Genomic DNA, 17,453 nt, shown 5'->3' on the forward strand with positions numbered 1-17,453 from the left:
CCGGGGCGAGAAAAGCTGCTCCTGGTGCTCCTGGTCTGCTGGGGACCATCTCCAGCAGACCAGGGGCACCGGGAGCAAAGCCGCAGCCGCGGCGGGGTCCCGCGCCTCTGAGGCTTTGCCAGAGCAAAGCCTCAGAAGCGCGGGAACCTGCCGCCGCTGCGGCTTTGCTCCCCGTGTCCCTGGTCTGCTGGGGGGGGGGCGCAGCTAGTGTGCCCCCCCCCTCCAGCAGACCAGGCTTTTGTTGTGGACCCTGGGGCAGAGCAGCTGGGGCGCTGCCGGTTGGTCCCGCAGTGCCGCTCTGGACACTACTGGACCAACCCGGCAGCACCCCAGCTGCTCTGCCCCAGGCGTCCCCAAGTCAGCCGCTGCTGAAACTGACCAGCGCTGACTACAGGAAGCCTGAGGCAGAGTTGCTCTGCCCCGGGCTTCCTGGAATCAGCCGCTGATCAGTTTCAGCAGCAGCTGACTTGGGGACGCTTGGGGTTCTTAAGTTGAATCTGTATGTAAGTCAGAACTGGCTGCATGTAAGTCAGCAGCGGCTGAATCTGGACGCCAGTTCCGACTTACATACAGATTCAACTTAAGAACAAACCTACAGTCCCTATCTTGTACGTAACCCGGGGACTGCCTGTACTTCTCCTTTTTCTATCTGCCCAATGAGAGTCTAGTTTAGCTGGCCAACACTGCATATTTTGCAACATTACTGCAAGCCTGTGACCAAAAAGGCAGCTAAAACCCATACCCTAAACATTCAATACCAGCACAAGTCTGCTGGATTCAAAAAGTGCATAACAAGCTGGGGTGTTGTGTCCATGTATCTCAAACAGCAAGGTTGCAGATGAGAGTTAACACCAGAGATGGAGGATCCATTCTCTGCCTATGCTGTTCTTTTCTCTGTCCTTTTGTGTGTATTATCTTGTTTTGCCTTCCACAAAACTGGACTAGACTTTAACCGCAGCAGTAACAACCCCAGCCCAAGTCAATTACCTTCCTTTCTTTCTCCCAAAAGGACAGTCACACCTCCTTTAATACCACCAGCAAACCAGGGATTTTCCTGTCTAAAGACTCTCTACAGCTAGAGGCAAAGGGAAGAAGGGATGGCGTTAAAATGAAATCCTTATGTAATGCTTCACATTTGAAATGCTTTAACTGGTTTTCTCTTTCCTGTATCTTTAATAAAAGGTTTAAAAGTATTTTGTTTTTGCCATGGTACTAAGTGGGCTGAGGTCTCTGTACCAAACCCTAAACTTTGTTTAAAGCTCTTTAAATGTTGGATGTCTTTGACTATTTGGGCCCCTTTATTCCACCTAAATTAATACAACAGATCCCTGCGTTAGCTTGACTCTTGGGTTTTTTATGACCTTTGAGAGTATTTGTGTATTAGATATGTTTGAGAAATCTTTGAAGGAATCATCTAATTAAAAAGCCAGGTCAGGCAAATGACACTATGCCCAGCGCTACCCTAGGGCACTACAACCTGCTCAATCTAGCCAAACCAGTCGGCAATGGGATACAAACAGTACCACGTGTGCACTGCTGACAGGGCTGGGATTCTATTACTACAGTATAACACCTCAGTAAGGGATGGGCTAACATGTCTGCAGAGCATTACAAACTGGTCCAAACTTCTGCCAGTCTCCCTAATGAGTGTGACAGATTTGGAACATGAGCTTTCCTTCACGCTTCCACTCCCAACAAATCCACAACATCCTCCCTCCCAACTCTCTAGCCAAGTGAGAAGCAGAGACATTCTGTCTGTTATCAGATCCCCATCCCCGGCTCACCCATTACAGCAGAGCTAGTGCTTAGGGAGGAGAGAAGAGTGCCAGGCAATGCTTAGTGCCTCACAGCCATCAGAGCGTTAGGGCTTGAGGCACCAGCTGTAAACCAGAGTAAGAAAAATATGGGCCTGGTGAAAAGGCAGGAGCCTCAAGAGGACGCAGAGCATTTGACAGGTGGATGAACTTGAGGTGCGGGGGGGGGGGGGAGGGGAGAAGGGAAGAGGAAATGAGGAAACGGGGCCTTGTCGAGACACTTGCACTTCCTAAATGTACATGTTAGGCTAGCCACGAATGAACATTATGTAATCTCCGTGTTTACAAACCAACAGGACTCCCTGGTTTGGCAACAATGACCCCAGATGACTATCAGGGACACGTGTCTCTAGAGCGTGGGCTGATTTATTAAGGGGAGGCTGTTTACTGGTGACCTCCTTCTATTTCCCTGCCTATCTCTGCTGTTGGCTTCTCTAGCCCAGCGGCTCAGCAGTTCCATTTTAAGAGCACTTTTGTGCTCTGGAGGCCTCCCACAGTCTTTTCCTGTTCCCATTTGCCTCATCCTGCAGCAGAGGATAGGAAATCCCTCTACTCACAGCTCAAGGATGAGGACCACATCTGTCCTGTTCTCATAGACGTCATGCAGCTTGATGATGTTGGCATGCAGGATCTGCTGCAGAATGTTCACCTCCCTCTCAATTTCCTCACGTCTCACCCCACGGCGGCTGGCCCGGCTCTGACGCTTCTTGATGAATTTGGCAGCATATTCCACGCCACTGCTTTTCTCTCGGCATTTCTTCACTATCGCAAACTGGCCACTGTAGGGACAACATTATAACAGCAATTACAATAAAAGCTTTCATAAATCCCATGGGCAAGATGATGAATCTCTCAGAATTAGCTTGCATAACCGGAGTCTGCTCCTGCACATCCTTTGGTGAATAACACTGATTCTTACTGTAACAATGGGTTCATAAGCTACATGCTGTTCATTCACCATACTTTAATGCTGTGTTTTAGACCATGTGAAAAAAGGTAACCTGTCTGAACAGGCTGGAGAATCCCTAGATAGAATCCTCAAAGAATTTTTAAATGATTATTTTAAATGCAGTTCAGAATGGGTGAGCTATTGATGGGAATTTGATTATAGACAAAATGTCTCTGTTTCTTGCTTATACTTGATCATTTAAAAAATGCTGAAGCCCTCAAAAACTAGAACATTTAAAGTGAGTGCAATCTGCCCATTTGCTAAATGAAGTTCAGGTACTGAAGTACACAAAATGCAGAATGCAGTCTGATGCCAGGAGGGGTGGATAATACCTACTTCATATACTGGAGTCAGACCTGTAGGGTGTAATTTTTAGAAGAAGGCTGAAAGGGCACTTCAGGCTGTGCATGTACAAATGCAGGTTTGTGTTTGGAAGATGCTGGTCCATATACATTATTGGCATGAAAAACTTGGCTATCAAAGTTATTGAAAATATGTAAGTTTCTTAATGTCAGTTTAAACAAAGGAGAATATTTCCCTAGAACTTAGCAGGACAATGATTTAATTCATTGCATCAAACCTTTAAACAGCAGGCAATTGTTTAGAGTTGTAAGCAGACTTTTCCTGACAGCAGCTGCTAGATGTAGAGTTCATCATCCCCATCCCAATTTTAATATTTTCCCCATCTCATAAAAAAGAAACATTTGGAGATTAGATTACTAATACAGAGCACAATGTCCTACATGCTCTGTGATGGGAGCCCCTTGAAATGAGACATTTCCTTTAACAGGAAGGTGCAGGGGAATTCCTCGTTTTAAGCTGCGTAAGGTCATTGTGACTGTCCTCAGTTAGCTCCCCCAAGGCACATTGTTAGACCACAGAGTGGCCCATGTAGGAGCACAGCTGTTATTTGTTCCAGTTTGCTTTTCTTTTTAAGGGATTCTCATAACTGGACAAAGTGAAATACTATGTCTGAGGCAGGAATACTGCACAAGATGGAGTAGTTATTCACGTGACTCTCTGCTCTGTTCCTTTGGGTTCTAACAACTTATTCTGGACAAGAAAATCAATGTGTGGGTGTGTGAGAGAGTGCATATATCTGTATGCTTAGCCATGGAAAAAACATAATAGGTTAACAAAGCAGGTTAGGAAGGCAAGCGGTAGCCTGGACTATTTGCAGTTATTCTATACAGGACATGTACATGAACCACTTACGTTTATTCAAATTGTTTCAACAGAGAAACATGGAAGGATAGTCTTGTGGTTAACCAATGGAGACACTCAGGAAATCCATGTTCAGTTCTTGGCTATCCCACAGACTTCCTGTATAAAACTGGTCAAACCACTTAATCATTCCATGCCTCAGTTTTCCTATCAGTAAAATGGGAATTAGGCATATTTTCTCCTCCTGTCTTGTCTGTTTAGTTTTTATGCATTTAGGGCAGGAACTCTCTCAAACACTGTGGTGTTTTAGATGCTGCTTGTAATTATTAGAACTGGGAGCATTGGCTGTTGGGAATCTGGAAGCACAGGAAACAGGAAGGAGGCGGGGGGGGGGGGATGCAGCAGCTTTGTAAAGAAGTTCCACTTTTGGTAAATAAAGTCCTGTTGAAGTCTGTTAGTACCTTGCTTGCATGATACAACATTTTGGCAACAAGGATGGATCTTCTGCCTCTGAAACCACCTGCACCCTTTCTGCAAAGCCCAAGTAAGCCTCCAATTGCTTTTACTGCCTGGATCCATATGTTTGAGACTTATCTGCTTGCAATCAGTGCTACAGAGATTTCTGAAGTAAGAAAATGGGCTCTGCTAATCCACTGCCTTGGAGCAGAAGGGCAGCATATATTTTACACTTTTCTCCTTGCAGATGATAAATATGAGACTGCACTCACTGCATTGAAGAACTTTTTTGTGCCAAAAGTGAATGTAATAGCTAATCGCTACAGATTTCGCCAGCATGAGCAGAAATCAGGGGAGACTATAATGCAGTATGTTGCTTCTACGAGGAGTCTGATTGTAACTTGTGGCTTTGGGAATATGGCAGATGAGACGATTAGAGACCAGTTCATTGAGAAAACTATGCTTTGTGTAAGAGAATGCTTGCTCTTAGAACCACAACTTACACTGGAGAAAGCAATAACTATTGCTACCCCGATTGAGTCAGCTATAGCAGAAGTCAAAATAATGAGTATGGATACAAGAGGCCCAATCCAAGCTGTGACTCCTTTGCAGAAAAGTCCACTATCACTGCAGACAAATGATTATAAGGAGAAAGATAATGAAAAACCACAGAATCGGCAAATTCAAAGCACAGCAAAAGCACACTTTCACTGTGGCTCCTCACAACACCTCGCAAGCTACAAAAGATGTCCTGCAAAAGTAGCTCAGTGCAATCACTGCAAAAAGATTGGGCATTTTGCTAAGGTATGCCGCAGTAGCCAGTCCAATAAACAGGTGCATACAGTTACAATACCAGATGTTACTGTGTGAGTGTGGACGAAATCACTACTGCACATATTCCAGAACAGATAAGGTACACTGGAAATGTTTATGCCTCATCTTCAGGCAAATCACATCCTATTCAGCTAATGTTGGACACTGGCTCAGCAGTATCTATACTACCTGATTCCATCTATTTGCATTACTTTAAAGATGTGCTTCTGTAGAATCAGAGCCGGAAGAGCCTTCAGGAGGTCATCAAGTCCAGCCCCCTGCCCAAGGCAGGACCAATCCCAACTAAATCAACCCAGCCAGGGCTTTGTCGAGCCAAGACTTAAAAACTTCTAGAGATGGAGATTCCACCACTTGCCTAGGTAACCCATTCCAGGACTTCACCATCTTCCTAGTGAAACAGTTTTTCCTAATATCCAACCTAGACCTCCCACACTGTAACTTGAGACCATTGCTCCTTGTTCTGCCATCCGTCACTATGGAGAACAGCCTCTCCCCATCCTCTTTGGAACCTCCTTTCAGGAAGTTGAAGGCTGCTATCAAATCCCCCCTCACTCTTCTCTTCTGCAGACTAAACAATCCCAAATCCCTTAGTCTCTCCTCATAGGTCATGTGCTCCAGCCCCCTTATCATTGTAATGAAACCTTGCCTGACTTTAGGTTTCATTACAAACTTACAATACAAACCAAATTAATTAAAAAGATATCTGGAGTTCACAAACCTGGCCGAGTTTAAAGTTCCACACAGAATCTGTGCAAAATTGTTTTATTTGGATACTAATCTCTCACATTAAAGTTGTTTCACTCAAATTTTGTGAAACCAAAACGTTGGCTACATCTACATTGCATCCCTCTTGCACAAAAGCCTATGCAAATGAAGCACAGATTAGCATATTGCCACACTTCATTTGCATAATTAATTAGGGGCCGTTTTTGCGCAAAAAGGAGCCATCTACAAAGCTCCTTTTTGTGTAAAAGCCTCTTGCACAAAAATGGGCCCTAATTAATTATGCAAACAACGTGCAGCAATATGCTAATCCGCGCTTCCTTTCCATAGGCTTTTGCACAAGAGGGATGCAGTGTGGACATAGTCTTAGAGTGGAACCTGAGGCTGGGAGTGGGGGAGAAAGAACAGGACAAAATCAGATAATATGCTGGTACAAATCCTTGCCAACCAAAAGGACCAGGATTCACACAGCTCTTCTAGCTAGTACCAGCACCTCCTGTACTGAAATTATAGTGCCGAATTGGTGTGTTTTCACGAGATTCTAGTATGCCTCCATATTAGGCTGCAGTGAATTCAGCCACAATTACAAAGAGGAAGTGGTCAAGTCTGCTCCACTCAGTCAGCTTAATTTATTTACTGGTATCACTCAGTACAGCAGAGAGTTAAGTTTTCTCCTCTGGTGAAAATGTTGATCTTTTACACAATTGGACAACACCTAAACAAAGTTCTTTTTTAATCTAATTAAGAGGCCATTTCTGAGGCTTCTCCAATCTGAGTGTGCTTTCAGGATTATTTGGTATTTATGAGCAACAAATTGCTGTTATGTGAAGACCTAGTGAGACAGTACAATGATGTGGAAAATAGGGATGTAACAGTGTAACTGTTCCAACTATTAACCAATAAGCATGAGCTTATCAGTTACCAAAATGGTTACACACCAGCTGCTAGACCACATCAGATCCTGAGAAGGCAGCTGCAGCCCCATGCTGCTGCCTCTGATACAGAGGCAGCAGTGCAAGGCAGTAAGTAGGTGGGAGCTGGTGCACAACAGAGGCAGCAGCACAGGGCAGCAGTCGGCTCCCCGGGAGCAGGGTGGCAGTCAGGAGCAGGCGTAAAAGCTGGCTTCCAGCGCACACCATCTTGCGGGGAGATGGCTGCTACCCTATGCTGCAGGCTCTGCAGAATAAAACCTATATTGCAGAGCCTGCAGCGTAGCTGGCTCCCTGGAAGTGGGGCCAGCAGCTGGCAGAAAGCTTTCAGCATGCACTGGGTGCCAGCCCTGTTTCCAGGGAGCCGGCTGCACTGCAGACTCTGCAGTATAAACTTTATTCTGCAGAGCCCAGCATGTGTAATCGCTAAGGTTTTTAATGGTTACACCGTTGCCTAATTAACCACTTTTTAACATCTCTGGTGGAAAGGACAGGATGGAATTCACCTCCAAGTATTAGCAACTACTTTTTGTTACATAATTGCATCCCTGCACACAATATTTATATTGATATATGGCTGGGGAAAAATAGATCGAACCTTCAGAAAATGTGCTGTTGTATGTGCTGGGATAGTGACAAATGAGAACCTCATTATAGGAATACAAAATATTAAGCAATCCAAGGCTTGGATTTGTGGTTAACATCAGGAGTTTGGTGTTCCATCCAAGCACACAAGCTATCAAAAAGGTGACTTGTATGGAAAGCAGAGTGGGTTGGAACATTTTTGGCAACATTAAGTTTTGCCAAAATATGCTGTGTGTGAAAGCCAAAACGTTGTGGGGAGTTGTATTTGTTTAAATAAAGTTTTCAATGAGAAGGGGGAGTCTACAGCTACCCGATGAGAGTACTTGGCTGGGATGTAAGAGATCCAGACTCAAGTCACTATTCTGGCTGATTGCGTGTGATCCGGGACTAAAAATTCAGCTCTGAATCAGATAAGGTGGGTCTCTCACATCCCAGATAGTGCTCTCAATGCCAAGAGACAGACTCAAACTCGGGTTTCCAAAAGCTCAAGTTTTAATCTACAAATGGACATTCATCATGATCCCACTTTTATACTGAAAACAAATTTGAAACCTTGAAAGTTGCTGCAAAACAGAATTTTCACCTTCTGGTCAGCTCTAATAGAGCATGCAGGGAACCTCCTCCTTATTATTGAGAGCACGTCTGTGAAGATACAAACATTACTTGCCTATTAGCAGGAGTGAGGCCTACAGAAGAGTGCAGAGCTACAGTCTCATCAGTAAGAGGCAGATCACACTTAACCCTGTATTTCTTCAGAACCTCCCATGCTTGGCTTGTGCCAAGTCTCTTTTTCTTCTACTATATTGGAGAGAGTTATCCTGTCTGAGAGTGTCTCTGTCTGTTCAGGAATGGCGAGACTTAGGACCACAAAATTCAATATGCAGTTTCTCCTTATCAGAACAAGGGGAGGGTTTGGTTTAGGGATGTTAAAGACTAGTCGACTAGTTAACTATCCGATAAGCATTTGCTTATCAGATAGTCTTTTGACTTGGTGACTAATCAATACCCCCCTTGCTGCCTCTATGATATAGAGGTAGCAAAGGGGGGGAAGGAGTACTTCTAAGTGGCAGCGCTGCACAGGGGCTCTGCGCATTTCAAAGGGGCAGCTGCAGTGGAGCCCAGGGTCAGCTGGGGACTCACAGCTGACCCCGGGCTCCCCGCCACATTTCCCCAGAACCCGGGATCAGCTGGGGAGTTCCCAGCTGACCCCGGGCTCCACAGCCACCCCTTTGAATTGTGCAGAGGCAGCGTTTTAAAGGGGCAGCCTGCTACGGATCAGCTGTGTGGTGGGCTGCCCCTTTAAAATGCTGCTTCTGTGCATTTCAAAGGGGCAGCAGCTGTGGAGCCAGGGGTCAGCTGGGGGCTGTCAAAGGAGGAATGCGGAAGTGCCTATTGACTAGTCGACCAGTCAATTGGAATTTCCGTTGACTAGTGAATTAACCCCATTTCAATACCCTTAGTTTGGCTGTGCCAGGAAAATGGGATGTGCCTAGAATGGGATTGCTTCTCATAAAACCATATAGAAAATAGAATCACCAAGCAGATGAAAGGGGCTGACTGGGAGCACACATCACCCTCCCTATCCAGACTGCTGTATCCCTGAACCTTTCACCCTCACAGGCTCTCATTAGGGAGGGCAGGAAGGAGCTGATGCTACCCCTCCCCCCCCCCCCCCCCCACACACTGATCCATATGGGGACGCAAAACCATACAGAAAAGAGACAGAATTACCAGGCAAATGAAGGGGGCTGGCTGGGGGGCATGGCCCCCCCATTCAGGACTGCCCCAGCCCTGAACCCTCCACTCCCAGGCACCCTCTGGAGTGGGCAGGGGGGCTGAAGCTCTCTCTCCATCCCACTGATTTGTACAGGAACACTGCTGGCTGTTCCCCTTCAGAGAGCCAGGAGAAAGTGCACAGTTTGCTGCATTCCTCACTCTTGTCTGTGAGTGCAGGGGGTAAATGAACCTGGATCTGCCCCAGCCAGGGGACATACACCCTTCCCCCGGCTGTGCCCAAGCTGCTGTGGCCAGAGAGGGCTGGGATCATCCTCTCTCCCCGAGTGGGCCTGCATACTGAATCCCTCATTCCCAGCCTCACCCCAGAGCAATGATTTCAAGTGAGCATGAACACATTTTATTTTCCAAAATACAAACATTGATTGAGTTAAGGATCCGAGTAGCACTAGGTAAAACTTATAGTACTATACCTGCAATAGCAGGGTTGTGACAGTTTGTATTGCCCAGAATAAAAGACAATGCCCAGCACTTCACTGAAACTCGCTTCACTCATTTTTTGAGGAGTAACGTTAGTTTGAACCAAGGGGTTTGATTCAAACTAGCATGGCCCGGAGCGCACTTTCACTTTCGAATCAGCTGGTGTTCGGAATAGCACGTGGCCAAGATTATGCTAATGAAGCAGGGATATTTAAATCCCAGCTTCATTGACTATTTCAAGTGCCTACATTTGCATCCCTAGTTCAAACTAGGTTGCAAGTGTAGACATACCCCTAGGAACAGCTATTGGCAGTATGTCTTATTTCTATAAAAACCAAGGAAACCAAGAGTTAAAATTTTCCCTTGTCCCTAGCTTGCTCTGGAATACCTAGGTAGCATGTGGTAAAATCTCACTAATTTCAGATTCTTATAACAATATATTGCTATTTTTATGAACCTTAAAGCCATTCCAACCATTTCTGGTGTGGGCTGGGAAATTTATTATTCAAATTCCCTACACCAGAAATTAACAGAGAATGAGATTCCTGCTATAGAATCCCGTAAGTTACTTTAATAATTCTATTACAAGATTTGATCCCCCAATAAATCCTGTAGGATGTTTAGAGTGCTTTCCATAGAACTTGATTGTTCTAATTACTATTAAATCCTCTAGGAATCATCTACTGTGGTACTCTTTTCAAAGCCAGATTGTTTAATCACGTGTTTCTAAAGGCCTTTGGAACTAGTACTACTTTTGTTTCCCTCCTTATCTTAATGGCGGTGTCATCAGTTTTACTAGCACAATTCTGGGAAGAGAAATCACTACGTAGCCACCAATTCATGTGTGCATGCACCTCATACTCTTGTAGTTATCCTGAATAAAACAATGATGGGTAGCTTGGGGTTTCATTTAAAAAAAATATTTCAAGTTCTCAGTTACATAGCACATAACTGTTTCTGAAAGGCATTTATGATCCAAGGGAAAAGCATTTACAATACTGCCTATCATATGGCAAAAACAAAATTAAAAGAATGGCTCTCTCAAGGCATAGACTTTATTGAGTTCAGGAACAGTCCCAGAGCTTGAGATAGTTGGAAATATGGTGAAAATAACAAAAAGGGAGGACAAAGGATCCAATACACCATTGGTTAGCCAGGGATGTTTAGAAAAATTCCAATGTAATTAACAATAATGTTATGAACAATCCATATACATACACTGAAGCAGGAAACATTCCCAGGTTTTTTGCTTCCATTAACATCAAGTGTAACCCCTCTCCCACTCCCTGCTTCTTGCTCTACAGTGCAAATATATTTGCTTTATCTATACTTGTTGCTAAGATCAGATGTGTCTTCATTACAGTACCACTGAGCAATCAAAGTATTTTTGTATCATCCTTGAAGAATGATGGCACAAAGTAGTAATGCATGTTCAATGACTTTCTGCACCACCAGTTCATTTTTAAAGGGATGTCTTCATTATCTTAAGGCAAGGGCTAAAAGTTGGAGGGAGAGATGGGGAAGATGAGAGAAAAAAACTCCATCAGTGGTTATAAAAGACCACCTGTTGCTCTCCTTATACAATAGCAGAACCTGTATCAGTGACCCAACGTGCATATTTCTAGCAAAAGCCCATACCATTAACACAATCCCACACTTATCAGTGTACTAGTGAAATAAGGATGATTGAAGTTCTACATGGCAATATGAACAGCACCACATACATAACATAATACCAGAAGCAGACCCTTGCTCTTGTTTTTTTAAACCAATGAATTTCATTGTATTTGTCAAATATTTGGACAGCAGTACCAGTTTCATCCTGGAGTAAAAAAGTATGTTAAACAAAGAATAATTTTTCTGTCATTTTTTCTGACCCTTCCTCCACCTGAGTGGCACCACAGTGTGACCCTATTGGGCTTTTTTAGAGACAACAGGTGCAGAAAGTTGAATGTCCCAGTTTCCTTTGACATGCCTAAACAGGCTGTTCTTCCCTTTCACTGAGGATAAACAGAATGTGTCACACTATGAGACAAATGTATAATAAGCAGCAGTGTGTAGTTGTAAGTAATTTTGGTGTTTTCTCACTGCCAGATGCAGTGATATTCTACAGGGTGAAGTTCAATAAACTGTGTTGGAGACAGAAAAATGTGCCTTTTAGAGCGGCAGAGATGACCTTCTCCCACTTCCTTTTTGTGTGTGTTTTGCTTATTATGTTTATCAAGGTTACACTTAACTTCCTGCTGGGGTCCAGTTCCTGCTCAGAAGTGCACGTCACTAAAGATAGAAGCTGAGTTAAAGCAATCATGCTTGGTATGCCAGCCAGCTGGCTTTACCGTAGTTCAGTCACCAGGAAAATTAAAAAGCTAAACTGAAGATTGGAATGCAACAGAAAGCCTGAGAGGGGATACCACAAATATATACATCTTTTTACTTTGTGACTTCTTTATGCATTTATTCTCCAAGATAATATTCCCAAAAGATAAAGATGCCCAAATAATAACATTGAATGGGAACACTTGACCAAAGATCATCTGTAACCAATGAAAAGTCTCCCTGCTCCTATGGATCTCTGTGAAAATGCCAGGATAAATCTATTAAAACCAAATCACCTGTGCCAGAACACAGGGTTGTTTGTACATATGCTGTGTTATTCTGTTCAACACTTGCTACATTTTACCCCAGCAGTAGCTGCACATCAGCCGTGGGCAAAGGAATGACACCATGGTATAGATGCAGGTTTTGAAATGCATTCTAAAATCTACATGGATGAAGAGGCATTATATTAATTTTAATACATTATTAAATCTTTTAGGGAGAAAATACAAATTTTTATTTTAATAACAACCCCTGGCACAAATGAACTTCAAAAACTACTGGCCAGTGTTTTAGATCTTTGTACCCTTTAGGGGAACTTTTAACATTTTTTCTATTGGAATATTGTATACGTTTTAAAAAGACAACCACTAAAAGCACTGAAAAATTTAAAATATGGGCCTTCAGCTTCCAGATACCAGTACCGTAAGATCAATGCACGTTAGATTTTTTCCAAGAAGTAGCTTGATTATTGGCAGAGTATCCATGTGGACTTGGAAACAGAATGCTCTGATATTTCAATACTGTGCGTATTCCCAAGGATGTGTCAGGCAGAAGAGGCCACTGATGCAATCCACACACGTGCTTTGCCCAAAGCCTATGACAGGGCTAATTTTAGGGAGACTTTTCTGGATTTACCAGTTGTTCATTTTAAACTGTACACTATGAGGGAGATTTTCAGAATCAGTGGCAATCAGGCAATTAATACCTAATAGTATCTAGTATCACATACTGTTGAGAAGAATCCTATCAGGCTATGCAACATTGCTTATAGTGGAAGGGTCACAGTGCATAGTACAGGGTTGGGCAAGATACAGTCCGGGGGCTAGATCCATCCTGCCAAGCTTTTTCATTTACCCCATGGCCCATGCCTGTGGCACAGAGCAGCTCCACACCACTCAAAGCGGCTGGCTGCTCCCTACGGCTCTCTGCACTGTGCGCTAGGGTAAGGAGGAGGCTTCATGCACCGTCCCTGCCTTAGCACAATCTCTCAGCTCTCATTGGTCAGAAACTAGCCAATGAGACCCGAGAGATTGTGCTGGGGATGAGGAGCAGCACGCAAAGCCTCCCTCCAACCCCAGTGCAGAGAGTCACATGGAACAGCCAGCTGCTTTGAGTGGTCTGGGGCAGCTGGCAAACAGGGAAGCCTGCCTGAGTGTGCTGCTGCTGAGAGCTGCTTAGATGAATGTCTCCTGGCCACAGCCTGCCTCTGACACCCCACCCCCTCCAAGTCCCTGCACCCGTTCCTATGCCCCTCCCCCAGGCAAGAATCCTCTTTTGCACCCATACCTCCTCCTAGACGGTGCACCTCAATGCTCTGCCCCAGGTCACAACCCTTTCCTTTACCCAAATTCCCTCTCAGACCCCACATCCTCTCCTTCACCCCAGACCACTACTCGGAGCTCCCTTCTGCACCCAGCCTCCATTCCAGACCCCAGGCCTGCGCCAGAGAAAAATGTGGCTCTTGACCCCTTACCAATGTCTTGAAGTGGCCCCCCATCAAAAATCATTTCCCACACCTGGCACAGTACTTTCATGAATTGTATATAATGACTATCCTGTGTGTTGCTAGAATAATCTGCAGAGCTGCTGATAGCCTGGTAGACTTTCCAGTAAATATAAAATGGTCCACTCTGCATGTTTAACCTTTTCCTGTGCATTTAAAAAAATGCAGATGATAATTTAAGTGCATTTAATGCCAAGGAGCAGTGCCAGAGTGACCTAGAAGTAAGACTTCTTTATGTGACTTGAAAAGACCAACACTCTAGTGTTCCTCTCTAGAGGAAGCATAGTGTTGGCCCATGCGCTCCCTGTCAAGCTCAAATAAAGACCAGTTAGTATCAATTATGGTGGTAGTTCTGATGCCACAGATTTCAGATCTGGACTTTTTGTTACAGCTGATTCAATTTGAACCAGTGACCTGGAGTTGAGAAATTTCATATCCTACTATCATTTACTCAGTGTATCAGTCTTCATCTCTTTATTTCTCCTTTGCTTTTTTAGGACGTGGGCACATTTACATAGTTTATACCCCAGGAAATAACTATAATTGCCTGGCTTTCAAAGTTAAGGCCTTAAGAACCTTTGTTCAAAGCCTTTTTTTTTTAACCATTTAAAAGGCTGGTGTGCAGCGGGGGGGACCATGAGCGAGCTGGGACTCTGCTGATTCCTGGTTTGTGCTGGGTCCCTCCTGCTGCACTTTAGCCTTTTAAATGTATTAAGAGCTGACAGGCAGAGCTGCAACGGGTTAGCTCCTGGGCCAAGAGCTAACCCCGCTGCGGGTCCCCCATTTATCGACTAATCGATGGAAAATCCATTGACTAGTTGATTAAACTAAATGTAACATCCCTAGTTGCAGTGGCACTCAGATTTGACCTAGTGGTGTCTTGATGGGGAAGCTGCTGACCCAAACCTGAATGGTGCTGTGCCAGATTAGACACCCAGGGGAGAGAAACCAGGCATGAACATGGTTCAGTGGTGTGAACATGGTTCAGTGGTGAGGTGTGAGCATGGTTCAGTGGTGTGACCACTTGTTTAGTTGTGTACTTATGTATGCTGATGAGACAAAAATTACACCCTCTGATTAACTTTCTGTGACGTATCCCTTTTTCCCACACCTCTGCTATGAAATTTACTAAAAAAATTCAATGCCAAAACCAGAGCCTTGCTCATTTGTAATTTAAATCAGGACACTGGAGCTAACACCACCAATTCCTGAGAAATGCTTTGGGTTATTTACGGCAATGGATTAAGTGGTTGGGATATTGGCATTACAGCACTCAGTTAGACAACACCCAGCACCACTTTGCCTGAGTAGTGACTCGGAAGGAACGGTGCCACGTACCGAATCACCTGCAGCATTTTCTGTAGTAGCTGGGTAAGTCTCCCAATGTGGCAATGACCAAGCAGATTTGGCCCTTATCAATTTCTGAAGTTGCAGGAGTAGATCACAGGCTGCAGTGATATGCTCTAGCCCAGCAATTCTGCCCATTTCCCGAGAGTCTGACAAGAATTTTACATCATCTCAAGCACAAAAATAAAACATGCACATTCAACCATTTGTCACTTATCACAGTAATGAGGCAGAATGTCAGCAACTGGAGTGACAACAGATAGAGTCCAGAGAACTTTGAAAGGCTGACTCACTTTTACAAGTAATGGATGGACTGATAGGGGTAATCTCTCTGTGCGTTAGGCTGAGCAATGCCAGAGCGTGTGTAATATTCGTGGAGTGGTTCAGTATAATCTTTCTACCTTCAGTTTAAAGGTCAAATACTGTTTAACATGCACAGGCTGCTGCTGTGCTATGAAAAGGCATTCAGCTATCGGCAACTCCTTGGTTCACATGGGTCAAAGTTGGCTCAGATAGGAATGAATAGACACGAGAAAAAAAAAAACAATCTGGCTAACAATTTAAGCCTTTAGAAAAATCCACAAGGCCTAAGGGAGCATGTTTCTATAAGCCTCCAATTTCTTTGTTCATCGGCGATATTTCTATTCTTCAGTGTAACTTTCTAGTCTCCTGTTTAAAAACTCTGTAACCAGTCGCCAATGAGAATCCACCTTAGGCAACAGTACAACACAGTGTCTATGCTTTCTATTTCCTCTGCCACTCCAGTGCAGAGGCAAGGAATCTTAAGGGGGAAGGTGGGTGTAAATCTCTCATAATCATGGTTCTGAGCACATAGGCTGGAACATTCAGACCAATGGTGAGTTATCTGGTGTTAGGAGAGAACAGACAAACTCTTTAGCATCCCATTACAGAGCAACACTGAACCCTCATTGAAGGCTGCCTGCCATCCAGTGGCAAAGTATTAACAGGTAGGGTTGCCAGGTGTCTGGTTTTGAACTGGACAGTTCTGTATTTTAGCTGTCTGTTTGGGAAACAAATTGAGAAAATATAAATGTCTGGTATTTTCTAAATAAGATGTAATGTAGATGGTGATGTAATGTCAAGTGTGCTCGGTATTTTTGTTGAAACCATCTGGCAATCCTACTGACAGGCCTAGAAACAACTGTGAACAGAGAACAGTAGCCCTGAATGAATGTCCAACAGAGTTGAGAGGTGCATCCTTTAGTTAATGAATGCATGAGGACTCTGCTAAAAAGGCACGTACACTGTGTATCTTCCAATGTGGGAAGCCCTATGCCTAAAGATTCCTGAATGCCAGAATATGGCAAAAAGTTATTCCAAAAACATCTCTTGCAAAGTCCATAGATCGAGTGCTCTCTTTATATCTGCAGAAGAAGGAGATGGCTTTCAGTTGCATCAGGAACACAGCCTACTACTGAGCTCTTCCTGAACATGGGCTGGTTAGTCCAAGCAGCGGAGCTAGTCTATTTGTATTGTTTTAAACTTCTATCCCCTCTATAGTGGTTCCTGAGTCATGGTGTAGGTAAGGCATGGTGTATCAAGCTCTTGCCTTGGCTCAAAAGTATTGGTATGATGCAGTGACCATGATTAACAGACATTTCCCACAGTAGATGAATCCTTGAATGTCACAGATGAGTGTCTAAAAGAAAGATTTGCTAGACACACAAATAATCTATCCAGGGCTTTTAATACTATGTATTCAATGGGCCGCACTATTTTGATTTGCCCCATTACTAGTATTATCTTATTTAAGCTGGAAGGAACACGCAAAGTTGTATATTTCCCCAGAGGTTTCTGTCACCAGTAGTTGTGAAGTGATGCAAATAGCTTTTCAGGGAAAGCAAAAATAGGTTAGAGGTAGGCTTGTTTAATTTTCAATGATAACACAAATGTTTCAAAAGCACAGTGGAATTTGGGCTTTATTGAGGACTACTGTCTCAGAAATGACTTTTTGGCTATGACCATACTTTTGTTTTTAGTGACCCAACATGAATAGAGCTGGTATGTTTAGCACCAATATAAGACCTTCTTATTAAGCACTAGACAAAAGCCAATCTTTTCCTGTCACAGCCAGTCAGATTTGCAAGATATCATGAGGAGACACTGAAAACTAGCTGGGAAAATCTGTTAAAATGTTTTAAAAGCCCACGGCCCATACCGAGCTAATTAGAAACAAGAATGACTGAATGAAAATCCAGGAAGAATGACTGCTGTAGACTCCTGATCACAACCACATCTATGGTGGTAAAGACCAAAGTGTTATAAATGCTCCAGAACTAAATTCAAGCTACACCTGCACATTCCCTTCACTCATA

The 17,453-nt window shown here is 43.9% G+C and overlaps 1 protein-coding gene across 1 annotated transcript in view; it reads right to left on the reverse strand.

The window, feature by feature from the left end:
* Positions 1 to 17,453, reverse strand: part of DAPK2 (death associated protein kinase 2) — a 94,519-nt gene that overhangs the window by 35,940 nt on the left and 41,126 nt on the right. Inside the window, exon 3 of the mRNA XM_075897630.2 lies at positions 2,372 to 2,593. Within this exon, the coding sequence (XP_075753745.1) occupies positions 2,372 to 2,593 (222 nt within the window). The remainder of the gene's footprint in view (positions 1 to 2,371; positions 2,594 to 17,453) is intronic.

The sequence above is a fragment of the Pelodiscus sinensis genome, chromosome 14 (genome assembly GCF_052426305.1).
Source record: "Pelodiscus sinensis isolate ZL-2025 chromosome 14, ASM5242630v1, whole genome shotgun sequence".
NCBI lineage: Eukaryota > Metazoa > Chordata > Testudines > Trionychidae > Pelodiscus > Pelodiscus sinensis.